Below are 14,633 nucleotides of genomic sequence, written 5' to 3' on the forward strand. Positions count from 1 at the left end.
GCAGTCAGAACCCAGGGGTGCAATAAGCTCCAGCTACCAACTCAACCATCTCTTTAGGAGTGTGGCAAGCTTGGATTGCCCCAGAAGCAGAGGTGGACTCAGCCTTTCTCCCACCTTTCTTCCATCCATATGATGTGAACCTTTGTTCTGCCCCACCTTTCTTCCTTCTCCCTGCACTGCCATGGAGATCACCTTGGGTCAGTCACATTCTTTCAGGCTAACCCACCTCACAGGGTTGTTATGATAATAAAATGGTGAGGAGAGAACCCTGATAGGGGTGTGCAAAAAATCTTTTCCCCCCGATTCAGGTGTATTGGACCCGAAAAATATCAGTATTCTAGAATACCAGTATTGATATTGTATTGGTATTCAGGTAAATATTTGGGAAACCCAAATTTATTCGGCTTCATTAGACCCTATGGGGGACTATAGGGTATACCTATAGGGTGAAATATCGGCTTTTATTCGGGCATGGGTATTTCAGTAGCCAAATCAGATTGTCCAATCTGTATTCAGCTGAATAAATACCTGAAAAATTCCGATAAAATACCGCAGGGCCTGCAAGATGGAGCTCTTCCACCAGGCCTTCAGTTGAGGCAGTGGGTATCCAGTTCAATCTGGCCTCCCCCTTCCTTCCCCCTATGAGTTGCTCTTATGTGGCTCTTGAGGTATAATTTATTTTAAAGTATTAGTGTTTTATTTATTTGATTGTATTTACTGTATGTATTTTGTTATCCTGTTTTTATTATGTAAATCTGCACTCAGCAGATTATTATAGGTTGGAACTCGCAGTGAGCCTGCTTTGCAGGAAAGGCGGGATATAAATTGAAGGAAATAAATAAATAAATTTATTTGGCTCGGTATATACCGAGCGCACACCCTAAACCTTGATTATTGTCCTGACTTCTTTGGAGGAGAGGTCTAGGCTGGCAACACAGTGCCATCACTTCTAGAGCATACCTGAAGTGATGTAATCACATTACTGGCAGCATGGGATGTTTTAGTATTTTGGCAAAATCTCTACGTTAAAGCAGCTTCTACCATAGAGTTTTTGCTCAAAATACGAAAGCTTTCCACATTGCTGGTGACACAATGACATCACTTCTGGTGTGCACCAGAAGACACACTGCCAGCCTAGACCTCTCCTCACTGTTGGTAAGTCCCTCCAACTGCCACCGGTTGCCAGAAAGGACCTGACAACCCTAAATGTGCCACATAGTTTGGTATCCCCTATGCCTGACAACCTTGCCATTTTTGTAGTCAAAGCAAGGCAGCAAAAGAGGACATCTATCAGGCCCCAGATCACGCCACGTCTTTAGCATGATGATTTTGGCTTCGTTTATAGTAACAGAGGGTCCCCTTGAGTGATTCTCCTTTGACTTTGCTGGATTCATAAACGCAGATTCATAGACACTGTGTCTGGAGCACCATCATCGTGGGGAATCTAGGCCACTGCTGATGCAAGCAAAGCATGTGACATGAAGTGAGATTATTAGTGTGGAATGAAGGTAAAATAATGTTTACTTGGCCTCTTTTCCCCTCCTCTCACCGTATATCAAAAGGTATTATTAGAACTGCTCTTCCCAACATGGACAGAGAAGCAAAAGAAGAATATCATGTCGTCATCCAAGCGAAGGACATGGGAGGACACATGGGAGGACTCTCAGGGACGACCAAAGTGACAATTACCCTGACTGACGTCAATGATAACCCACCCAAATTCCCACAGAGTAAGTTGCAAGCTCCCTCTGGAAAATAATGCAGCATCTTTTGTGCTATTCCCCCGAGATTTAAGAAACACAGCACACATGGAGTGCTAGGAAGCTATTTGGCCCGTCTTTGTCTCAGAGGAAAGTCCATAGATCAGCACTGGAGTTCACAAACATAGAACTATATATTATGAACAATAGAGGGATGCCATCTGACCTGGTATCTCTGTGTTCAATTCTCCTTCCCTATTGCATATCACATGGGACACTGCAATGGGCATTTCATCCCTTTTGCCCTCCTCATTGCAGACCCATGTCAGCTGGCATGGCATAGTGGATTGAGTGTTGAATTGGGATCCTAGAGTCTACAATGGAAGCTCACTGGGCCTGTCACAATCTCTCAGCCTGGCCTACTTCACAGGTTTGCTGTGACAAAATGGGGGAGGGCAGAATGATGTTCTAAGTTGTTTTGAGTCCCAACTGGGGGAGAAAAGTGAGATATTTAAATCAAAGCAAATGTGGGAATGCATGTGGCTTCTTGATCACATGGTTTCCGATAGGGATGTCTCCTCACTCCTTAGCTGCTCTTTTCCAGTTGTACAGAAATACTTTTTTGAAATGGGGCTGCCAATACTGTACATGGTATTCCAATAGTGGGTGGTTTAAGCCCTTTACAGGTGACCCATCTGTACATTGAGGAGGGAGAACGGGTCAAAGCACTCTCTGCATGGTCATCATGTGGTCTGAACCGTGCAGATGCACAGAGGAAGTGCCTCCACAGCAAATGCACAGGAAGTGCCTCTGATCATCAACATTTTATTTTATTTATTTATTTAACTTTAGACTTGCTATACCACCCTAACCCCGGAGGGTCTCTGGGCGGTTTACATGTGTTGCGTTCTATGAACTGTAATCCCTAACTTAGGCCAGATTTAGTATTGGGGGTGGGGACTGCCTACCGGCACCCTTGGTGGTGGGCCCTTGATGGTCTCTGGCTGCTGGCTCGGCTTGGCGTCTTCTAGGTCTCTACTGGCAGCTGGATCAGAAAGCAGCATGTGTTTGCACCACGCATGGAGGCAGGAGACAGGGCCCCATGCATCCATGCTCACTCTCCTTCCCCATATGGTCAGTCAACGTGCAGATGGGTCACCTGTGCAAGGCTTCCATTTTAATCCCTTTCCTGGTAATCCCTAGGTGGGAGCCTTTTTTAAAGAAAGAAATGAGGTGTCATATTTATACCAGGTGTTGTTACCATGGAGTAACTGATCACATAAACAAAAAAAAAACAACCCTCTTTTGTTTTTTGTTTTTAAAAAAGCCAAACGGATGCCCAGAAGGGTTAAACCATTTGCCTGGTGACACACAGAGAGTCATTTTCAAAGGCAGGATTAAGACACAGGAGGAGGTTCCTGGCGATAGGCTTTGGCTTTCAAAACATCCCAGACGATGATGTTTTAAAAACATGCCCCTGCCGAGATCAATGGGATGTGGTCTAGACTTTCCATGGATATACTGGAAAGCCCCTTAACTGAGACAGCTGAGACTGGACTGGATGAAAGCAATGAAACTGTACTTCAGAGAAAACATATACTTTTAAACAAGAGAGACTTAAAAAAAAACCCCTGTTATCATCCTTCTACCCATTGTATTGTTAAGAATTCAATCATACCGTGCGACGACTCGTGTTAGTAAAAGCGATCTCCGTTCCAGCTTCTTTTCAAGTTCTCTGTCACAACAGTACACAACAATTACAAAACACCTTAATCAGTTACTATTTCTGTTTTCCCTCCAGTGGATTTGTCCATTTGGTAGGAACTTTGACTTCCACCTTTCTCAGGACTGTTTCTTGGTATATTTTTGTTGTCGCCCTTCTCCAGTGGGAATCCCGGAATACATGTGTGGCACGTCAAACGTGAAGCATGCATGCATATTTAAATTGTGTACTTATTTAAATATTTACCTGCCAACTCTCCAGAGAGATGCCTGAGGTGGTTTGCAGCAGTATACAATTCAATTATGAAAGAAAACAAACGATAAATAGAAAAAATATAAAGCAAAAAGTTAAAATCAATGTAAAAACTGACACGTGAAAAAAACTTATACTGAGTCAGACTATTGGTTTGTTTATTTATTCTTCAAATTTGTTCCCCGCCCTCCCAGCCAAGGCCGGCTCAGTGCGGCTTACATAAAATCACCCCCCCAAAAAAATTAAAAGAGTACAATAAACCATTTAAAACAGTATTAAAACCAGGGCTATTTTTGGGCAGGAACTCACAGGAACGGAGTTCCGGCTGGTTCCCAAGTTGGCCACGTCCAGCAGGAACTCATTAGCATAATAGGCTACACCCAACAGCAGAAACACATTAGGATTGGCTACATTAGGGGTGTGTGGCCTAACATGCAAAGGAGTTCCTGCTACAAAAAAGCCCTGGGTTTGGACAGCAAACAAGGTAAACAGAATAATGAGCAAAAGGTGGGTGTGGCTGGATAACCACACTTCTGGTAACATGGGGGTTTGGCCTAATGTGTTAATGTGCTGTGCTGTCAGGGGTGTGGCCCAATATGATAATGAGTTCCTGCTATTTGGTGTGGCCTGTTATGCTAATGAGTTCCTGCTGGGCTTTTTCTACAAAAAGAGCCCTGATTAAAACCAATTCACAATTCCATACTAACTAAGTGCTCGTTTTGCTGGTATTGAGTTCGTGATGGCTACCATCAGCTCTCTCTTCCCATAGCTGGCTTGCAGGTCTTCTGGAGATATCTTTCAGATGTCTTTCAGGCAGCTACTACTGTCTTTCATGGTTACTAGTGTCTACCCTGAGTGGAAGAGGCTCTCCAGATTCAGAATCTCAAGTACTAGTAGTCTTTTTGAAGAACCTCCCGGTGGTGGAAAGTGCCATCGAGTCGTAGCCGACTCATGGTGACCTTTTAGGGTTTGCAAGGCAAGAGACAAACAGGGATTATTTGCCTTTGCCTGCCTCTGTGTAGCATAGGGCTGCCAACCTCCAGGTGGCAGCTGGAGCTCTCCTAGGATTACAGCTGCCTCCAGGTGACAGAGTTCAGTTCACCTGGAGAAAATGGCCACTTAGGAAGGTTGACTCTATGCATTATACCCCACTGAACTCCTCCTGCTCCTCAACCCTGCCCTACTCAGGCTCCTCCCCCAAATCTCCAGGTATTTCCCAACCCAGAGCAGGCAAACCCAGTGTAGTAATCTTGGACTTTCCTGGTATTCTCCCCCCCAAGCACTAACCAGGCCCAACCGTGCTAAACCTTTGAGATCTGATGAGATTGGGCTAGTCCAGGCCAATGTTCCCTCTAAGCTGCAGAGTCTTGTGAGCAAAAATCCTACTTTGTGAGCTATGGGCATTGAAGTTGTGAGCGAGCCATTTGGTTGCTGCATAAATTAGTTTGCTTTGAGGCCATCCTTCCTGAGCTAGAGCAAAAATCTGTGAGCTGGAGGCTAAAAAACTGTGAGCTGGCTCACACCAACTCAGCTTAGAGGGAACACTGGTCTGGACCACCCACGTCAGGGTAATGAACCTTCTATTTGATTCTTTTAACTGGAGGTATCAGGGGTTGAGCCTGGGACCTTCTCCACACAAACCAGAAGCTCTGCCTGTGACCCATGGCCTCGCTAAAGCCAACTGTAGCAGCAGCAACTAAAACAACCAACTCAACCCACAGGGCAGCTGAAAGCAAAAACAAAAAAGGGGAAGAAATCATACACCAATCAGTTAATTCAAACATCACACCTAGCCAAGGTTTGGTGAAGCCATGTTTTATAAAGCAGGATTGATCATAACATCCAAAAGTCATCTGTCTCTTTATGAATGTGGGCATTATAAGGAACAAAAGCATCCTTACACTTTCCTTACCACGGAGCACATCAGAGAGTGCTGGGGATCCATTGTCAATCTTTCTAAGCAAAAGCCACAAAGCCAAGTCAGAGATTTATTCCTGTTGGTGTTTTTAGCTGTAATATCATATCCATTCCCCTTCATATAATTTGTGGCTTCTGGATAAACGGCCCTGAATAAATGATCTGAAGCCTTCCTAGAACTGAAGGTCTACCGTGATTCATTTTAAATGTAATTTTCTCTGGAATTCTACATTAACATCTGCAACATGAATTACAGCCTTTGTGTCAGAATAAATTCTGCATTTTGGCTATGCAGCCATATAATGCCGAGGTGGAGGCTGGGATGTACATAATTGGAAAGGCGATTGTATATAGGTTAGACTGCAGGGGAATGGAATGTGCCATTTATAGATCCTTGTTAGAATCCTGAGAACAGACTCCTGGGGAGGACTAGCTCTTTTATCTTCATCTCCTACATATATGAAGATTTGTGTTTCTGTATGCTGATTAGGACTGGGCCGTGGTGGCTCAGAGGTTAAGACGCTGAGCTGCAGACCGTAAGGTCTGTAGTTTGGCAGTTCAAGACCTGGGCGCCCCATGACGGAGTGAGCTCCCGTCTCTGGCCCCGGCTTTTGCCAACCTAGCAGTTCAAAAGCAAGAAATTGCAAGTAGATAAATAGGTACCGCTTCAGTGGGAAGGTAACAGCGTTCCGTGCGCCTTGGCGTTTAGTCATGCTGGCCGCATGACCGCGGAAATGTCCTTGGGCAATGCTGGCTCTTCAGCTTGGAAACAGAGGTGAGCACCGCCCCCTAGAGACAGATCTGACTAGCTTTCGAGCAAGGGAAACCTTTACATATGCTGATTAGTCTTAGCCAATAAAGGTTAGGGGTGGGGCCCTTTTCACAACCATTTGCTAGGGCACATTGCCAATTGAGAACAAGTGCAGTGGTCCATGCACTCACTCTGAACTGGCTATGGTCATTATTGCTGGGGATGCTATTCAGTCTCCCAGTTTTACTGGTTCAATTTTCACATCTCTTTTTCTTTCCCGTCTAGAAATCATAGCTGCCTTTCTGTCTTTTATTCCACCCTTCCACCAGTGCGGCAGCATCCTCCCTTTGTTTCTGACAAGAATGTATGAATGGTCTTGGTGGAGCAGACTAAAGGGTCATCTAGATGTGGCAGTATTCCTGAGTCCACCATGTGGACACCGCTGCCATTTTAGGGAAATTCCCTCTGATCACAATGGGGGGGGGCTGATCTTGATTGGGAATGCAGCATGGGTGGGGAGGAGAGGATCCTATCCCCCCTACCTGCCATTTTCAAGACTCCAAATGCCAGGGGGTTGGGCTTTTGAAAATGGCATGTGGGGGAACAGGATACCCTCCTCCCGACCACACTGCTGTCCTGATCAGTATTGGGCCCCAGTGGCATCATCCTTAAAATGGCAGAGGCGTCCCCATAGTGGTCTTAGGGATGCTGTCGCATCTAGTTGAGCCCTAAGATCTGTACAGTCCAGCATTCTTCTCCCAACAGCAAGAGCTTCTGAAAGCCTGACGCTGGCTTCACTCCTTTCACCAACATCTCACGCTCCATTGTGTACACGGATGTTTCTAAGTACTGCCTTGGCTTACACCTGATCTGTAGCCTGTTTTAGACTTCTAAACATGTGCAATGAGTGTGGGAAGACTGTGTTGTTTTCCCCAGCATACATCCAATCAGTGAAAGTCTATGGTATTCTCGCCACATGATTTGGAGACCCCCCCAAAAGCCGCATTACCAGAGAAAGCTGTACATGCTGCATACAGATATGCAAGGAACGTGCACTGGTCATGGTCAGAGCTTATTGACACAATCACCAGAATGGTGTAGTGGCTGAGATTTGGGAGATCCAGGCTGGAATCTGCTCTTGAGGAGGGCTGTCTGGCAAAGGTTGCAAACATGAGAGCAAATTTAATGCACGCTTTCACACATACTAAATAATGCGGTCTCAATCCACTTCAGCAACCGTTTGCAAGGGGACTTTGCCACTCTCCACTTACAAGGATCAGGTAGGAGGTGATGTGAAAGAAGTGAGCGGTGACTCACGAAAGCTCATCACCTGTCACAACTTTTGTTAGTCTTTAAGGCGCTACTAAATGCTTGCTTTTTCCTACTGCTACAGACAGACAAACAGGATTACCCATCTTGATGTATCTTGAAAAAAACTTTTGTTTGAGATCCTGGAGAGACACTGCCAGCCGGTTTACTGACTTTGATGGACCAGTGTTCTTATTCAGTACAAGGCAGTTTCATGTACAGCTCGCTAGATGACCCAGGGCCAGTCAGTCTCCCGACCTAACCCACCCCACTGAGTGGTTGTAAGGGGAGGGGAGAATGATGTAGATTGCCCTGAGATCTGTGGAGAGGGATCATAAAAATTTCCTTAATAGATAAATTAATAGGGGGAAGGGCTGGAGAGAGAGAGAGAGTGAGTGAGAGAGTGTGTGTGTGAAAGAGAGGGGGAGAGAGAGAGTGTGTGTGTGTGAGTGAGAGAGAGAGCCTACACTCAGTATGTCCATTGACTGTATGTGCTTCAAACATCTGAAAGGGGCTTTTGGATATGTTAGGGTTGCCAGCCTCCAGGTGGGGCCTGGAGGTCTCCCATTTTTACAACTGATCTCCAGATCAACTCCCCTGGAGAAAATGGCTGCTTTGTAGGTTGGACTCTATGGCGTTGCACTATGCCTCTCGCCTCTCGCTTCCCCAAACCCTGCCCTCTCCTGGATCCACTCCCAAAGTCTCCAGGTGTTTTCCAACTGAGACCTGGCAACTTTAGGATATGTCTTTAATTTGCCATTAAAAAAAATAAGCATTTTGCTGTGCTCTTTTAGCACATATAGATTACACAAGCAGGGATATCATGCATAAAGTGCCTAGCAGTCCATTAACAAATAAATGTTCTTTACCTAGGTGTTTATCAGATGTCAATATCAGAAGCAGCTGTCCCAGGGGAAGAAGCCGGAAGAGTGAAGGCCAAAGATCCCGATATTGGGGAGAATGGCTTAGTGGCATACAACATTATCGACGGGGATGGTATGGAGATATTTGAAATTACAACAGATTACGAGACTCAGGAAGGGGTTGTGAAGCTTAAGAAGGTAAGCAACGCGACCCCTTCATTCCTGTTAATGGATAATATACTTCATTTTCCTTCCATGCCTCGTAGAAAATATAATAGCGATAGATTATCACTCATGGTAAGAAAATCGCAGCAAATGCAGTTTGGGATAATTTGTTTATGAAGCTATGATTAACTTCCAGCATTCCATTTTACTCTTATCTGCTAGTGCCTGGAGCCAGAATGGAAGGGAAGAGATTATGAAAAGAAGGCATCGATGCATAGAGGCTTCTTAACATCTTTTTAAAGTAGAGAAAGTACATTATTCTTTTACTGATCTTCCACTTGAGAAATCAACACCATTCGCTCTTCAAAGCCTATTTTGTATTAACTTGGAAATAAATGATGGGATTGCTTTGGTTATCACCAAGCATTCATTTTTAAGTTGGCAGCTCAGTGTGAATTTTCAGATAATGTGAAAATTACAAGGGATTTTTTTGTGTGTGTGCGTGCATGCATGTGTGTGTATGCGTGCATGCCCGCGTCTGCTTTTCTGATGAAAACTTAATTTCGGCTGTCAATATCCCTTCCAAACGGATTCAGTGCTGAGAGAAAGAAAGGGGAAAGAAAGAAAGAAAAACCCAGGAAGAACAGCATTATGTTCCCATCAAGAGATTCAGGCTGCCTAAGCCACTTATCTGCTTTCAGCTTTCTATTCAAAAAGAGAGAGAGAGAGAGAGAGAGAGGCTGCCTTTTATTACCCGGCTGATGTCACTGCAAAAATCAAAGCGAACATCTTAACACAAAGCACCAAAGAAAGGCAGCGGTGTTCAGCCGCATTAATAACAAAGTTTTAAAATAAAACTGCAACACTAATAGTTCTCTCTGGGATGGAAGATTGTCTGAAGCAACCTGATTCAAAGCTCAGGGTGGTCCAACAGAGAAGAGCCCTGCTCATGAGGAAGTGTATGAGCAAGAGTGGTATTGAAGTTAAAATGACAGATGAGGACCAGAGAAACCAGGATTCCAATCCTCACTTAGCCTCAAAGCTCACAAGATGATATTGGGACAGTCATTTTCAGCCTAACCTTGGGGGACGGATAAAAATGTAATGTATATAGATAATAGAAAATCCCATGTGGAGATTGAAGGTGCTGAATTAGGAATATCATTGGCACAAGATTCACTGTTTGGGGGTTCCTAACACATTGATAGTGTTCCACCTGAACCAAGAACTCTACAAATGGAATCTCATGCCACCTCTAACCTTCTATTTTATGCTACTGAAAATTGGAAATGCACTTTTTGGACTTTTTGTCAGACCTGGAGCTCTGGCAAATGTTTATTCTTGCTGCCCTCTGAAGGTAGCCCTCATTACTACAAGACAAGAAATGGACTGAAAATCTTTGTCTTCAGTATTATCCTTTGGGCAAAAACATAAACAGAAGGCTTATTTCTTTTTGAAAGGGGTTTTGGGGGGGGTCATTTTAACAGAATTCAACAACAGGACCATATGCTCAAATGTCCACCTTAAAATAGAAATGTTCTAGATGCTTCCCCCCCACACACACACACACATGCACGTTCTGTGTACCACTCAGGAAATGGAAGGCAAGAGGCCAAAATAGGTAGGGGAATGAAGTGGTGGTTTCTAGATACTTATCTGTGCAGGTTCTAGGCAGAGAACCAGATCCTCAGACAGGAGCCCCAAATGTCTGTTCAGCCAGTAATCCAAAAGATAAATGCAAAGGAAAGAGTACTGAAGAGGTGGAGGTACATAATATGTGCCAGAAATGGAACTTCTTTGATTACCAATCATGGTAGTCATGAACAAGCGAACACTTTATGTTGAGCCAGAGTCTGGCTTCAGTTATAGGGCTTGGGGCTTGAATGAAGCAAAAGGTGTCTTCTTCCTGCATTTGGAGAAAGGGGAAGGGAGCCCAGGGGAGCTATCATGTATGGTCCCTGACTAGCTGAAAGTGTGAAGGGTTTTGGAAATGTTTCCAAATAAGGAAATGAGGAGGAGTCTTAGGGCAGATAAGAGGTGTGTTGAAGACAATCTTCGTTATTTTACCCAACTGGGGGTTTCACAGGAGATTCCAACTTGCCAGTAGTGGGTAATTGTGAACGAAAACTTTTTTAAGTCTGTCAATATGAGCCTGAGTCTTTGTTGGCAAGAAAAAAAAAGTAAACACAACAGGATCCTTTGCGTCTTAAGTGTCCCTTGATCAGTTATTGAGAGGTCCTGATTAATCATTTGGGGCTCACCAAAGTGAGAGGGTTTTTGCCAGTGAACATGACTAGTATAAGGCAGGTGTGCTCTAGTCGGACTCGGCTGTGCGACTGAACAACAACAACAACAACAACAAAAGCTCCAGTTCCTAGCTCCTTGGCTGGTCTTCAGCCTCTATTTTCTGGGCCTCAGGTGACTGGCAGAGAAGAGCTGCTCTCTGTACCCAGATGAAAAGAGAAGTCCTTTGGCACCTTAAAGACTAACATTTATTTGGGCATGAGCTTTTGCAAGTCAGAGCTCACATCTTTAGATGCTATCAACCTTGATGACAAAAATCTCTACATTCTGTTTTTTTCTCCAAATATCGAACCTCCAAAACATGTCAGTCCAAGGTATACCTCATTATTTTTGCCATCCAGCCACAGTTGACTTATGGCAACCCCATAGGGTTTTCAAGGCAAGAGATGTTCAGAGGTGGTTTGCCATTGCCTGCCTCTATGTCATGACCCTGGTATTCCTTGGAGGTCTCCCATCCAAATATTAACCAGGGCCAACCCTGCTTAGCTTCATAAGCTCAGAAGAGATTGGGCTAGCACAGGCTATAGCATCCTATTCCTATTCTGTTTCCATGCAATATTGATGAATATGTAGAATTTAATAACTTATGGTCCTCCTTCTGTTTTTCTGATACTGTCTGGATCTTCCTCACACAAACACTATTATAATATGAACTTTCCTTCGGGGGGGGGGGGGGGAACCAAGGTTTGTTTCTGCTCCTTTTGTGAATGGAAGCTTAACGTCCGCAAAAAGAAATGCAGCTTTAATATAGTTTTGTATATTAACTTTTGTATTTCTGTATTTGTTATGTTTTCTAATTATTTTGCATTTCTTTTTGTGATTTTTTTAAATCACTCTGTTGGTCCTTTTTATTCTGCCCTTTTAATATGCTTTCTCATGTAAGGCAAGTTATTATTATTTGTGTGCATACAATGGTGCTTATAAATGCAACACAAATTCTTTTGCTTAATAAAACAAACCAGCCTCCCCAACACCAAAATGAACATAAATAATTACGTATGCTTAGATCCTAATGCAGCATGTGTAACATGACCTTGGGTCAGTCACAAGTAATTTCAGAGCTGTTCTCTCAGGAGCAGTTCTTGAAAGAGCTCTGTCAGCCCCACCTACCTTACAGGTTGTCTGTTGTGGGGAGGGAAAGGAGATTGTAAACTGTTCTAAGCTGCTCTGAGACTCCTTTAGGTAATGAAGGGTGGGGTATAAATCCAATCTCCTCCTGCTCTTCTTCTTCTTCTCGTTAGACTTAGGCCGAGTTCAGACTGACAGTTTGCCCCGATATACGCGCATTTCAGAAACGTTCCACAACCGGATTAAATGGGCCATTCACACAGGCATATCTGTCAGGCATTCCCCACCCGTAATCAACCCGTCTTGAAATGCTTCGCTCCTGAGTTTAAAAGATACCTGGTGAAAGTGGTAGGAAACCCTGGAAAGTGCGATTATCCCATGTCCATCCCCCACCAACAAAGTGTGAATGCCACAAGCCACATTTTTCTTACGCGCTCCAGATTACAAAAAAGAAAGCCGCATCTTACAGCCATGCCTCCGGGCCAACAGTGTGAACACTCCCTCATGGCTCCTCCCAGTATGCTCCCGCATCAGTCCACGCAGTGTGACCGGGAAAAACAGGAACAGTTTGTTCCGGGTCTTTTTTGCCACGACTCCGTCCCGCTTCCAACTGCCAGTCCGAACTTAGAGTGTCAGACAAGAACCAGGGAGACACAGGTTCAAATGTCCACAAAGCTTTCTGGGTGACCTTAGGCCAATTATACACTCTCAGCCTTATCCACCTCACAGGGGAGTTGTTTTCAAGATAAAATGGAGGTGGGGAGAAAGATGTTGTATATTCCCTCTTCTCACAGGTGCCTTCTGTGTCCTGCAAAACTGTGTTCCTGTAGATCAGTGGATCCAAAGGAATGGTGGGGGGAAGTCTTCACGGAGGGATGGGTAAAAATCTCCATTCCCTCCTCTGCAGACAGAAAAGCTGTTCTGTCAGAGGAGCCATTGCTATGCTAATGGAACAACAATTTAGGATCCATGCCATAATATCTTCTATACTGTGGATGTGTGGATGATAGACACAAAACCAATTCAGGATCTATTTTAAAAGCAGCCATAGTTATTATTTAATTTATTTATTTCAAAATAATTGCATCCTCTCAAAATAATTACATCCTAATGGCAAGTTAGATGCAGACTATACTGGCAATTTCCACCAATTTCCCCTTCCCTCTACAGTCCACCCCCCCCACCATGTCATTCTTCCATATCCTCTTCCATATTCAATATCCCTATTCCTAGGGCTGTCACCTGTGGGTTAAGAAATACCTGGAGATTTGGGGAGTGGAGCCTGGAGAGGGCAAGGTTTGGAGAGGGGAGGCACCTCAGCCGGTACAATGTCGTAGATTCCACCCTCCACAGCAGCCATTTTCTCCAGGGAACTGATCTCTGCCGTGTGGAGATCAGTTATAATACCAGGAGTTTTCCAGGCCCCACCTGGAAATTGGCAACCCTATCTATTCCCTACTTTTCAGGTGCTCCCCAGAGTATTAGCTACTTCCCAGCTGCATTTCATGGAGATCTGTGGGCTGTAGTGGATGAGTGGAGACAGGAAAGTTCCATTCTGCTACAGAGAATTTAGTCTGGATCCAACCTAATACTATGAATGAAATCAACTGACAAGACAATTTTCCTGTTTCTTTCAGCACCTGGATTATGAAGCTAAAAAGACCTACAGTCTGAAAGTAGAGGCGGCCAATGTACACATAGACCCAAAGTTCATCAACAATGGACCATTTAAAGATACTGTGACTGTGAAAATCAATGTGGAGGATGCCGATGAGCCACCAGTGTTTTTAGCACCAAGTTACATTTTTGAAGTGGATGAGAATGCAGGCCCCGGTGCTTCAGTGGGGAGGGTACATGCCAAAGACCCCGATGCTAAGAACAGCCCTATAAGGTATGCTTCGTTAATGCAATGTTGTCCAAGCAAAAGGCTGGTTTAAGTGACAAGGTTATTTCAGACATCTGTACAGCTAGAATGCCAGTGTTTAAGTTCGTTTTAATGAAGCCACCCAGCATTGCCAACTTCTGCGGCTATTTCAAAAGCAAGAGAATTAAGAAGGAACATAGGAGCTGGTGTACCTCTCTAGTCCATGCAGAGCAGCCCCACAGAGGTGTACATTTTAAATCATCAGCAAGTGAAATTGCCATGGTCACCAGGCACCATTCTATCTGATCCTTAAGAACAAAGTCAGTTGCAACTAGCATTACCAACTTCAAGGTGGGGTTTGGAGTTTTCCAGGAATTACAACTGATCTCCGGAGTACAAAGATCAGTTCCTCTGTAGGAAATGACAGCTTCAGAGGGCAGACTCTATGGTATACCATACAGCCTAGGAGAAACTGAAGTCCTAGAGTGAAATCACATCCTGTCCCCAAACTCCCCCCCCTGCCAGCCACACTGCTCCTAAATCTTAAGGAATTTCCTAAGCTGGAGTTGGTATCCCTAGCTGTACCTATGCAGCAACTGAGATATTGCAACTATATCAGTCTACAGTTAACAGTCATATTTGTGGACAGATTTGTTGCCAACATGCATTTTTAAAATATTACCACTAATTTTTATCCTGCTTTCCCAATAGTTGTTCA

At 44.3% G+C, this 14,633-nt stretch overlaps 1 protein-coding gene across 1 annotated transcript in view; it reads left to right on the forward strand.

Moving 5' to 3' along the window:
- CDH11 (cadherin 11) overlaps window positions 1-14,633 on the forward strand; it is an 85,037-nt gene that overhangs the window by 54,385 nt on the left and 16,019 nt on the right. Inside the window, exons 5-7 of the mRNA XM_015406969.1 lie at window positions 1,563-1,730; window positions 8,525-8,712; window positions 13,689-13,942. Coding sequence (XP_015262455.1) covers window positions 1,563-1,730; window positions 8,525-8,712; window positions 13,689-13,942 — 610 coding nt within the window. The remainder of the gene's footprint in view (window positions 1-1,562; window positions 1,731-8,524; window positions 8,713-13,688; window positions 13,943-14,633) is intronic.

This window comes from Gekko japonicus, unplaced genomic scaffold, assembly GCF_001447785.1.
Source record: "Gekko japonicus isolate JY-2015 unplaced genomic scaffold, Gekko_japonicus_V1.1 scaffold1572, whole genome shotgun sequence".
NCBI lineage: Eukaryota > Metazoa > Chordata > Lepidosauria > Squamata > Gekkonidae > Gekko > Gekko japonicus.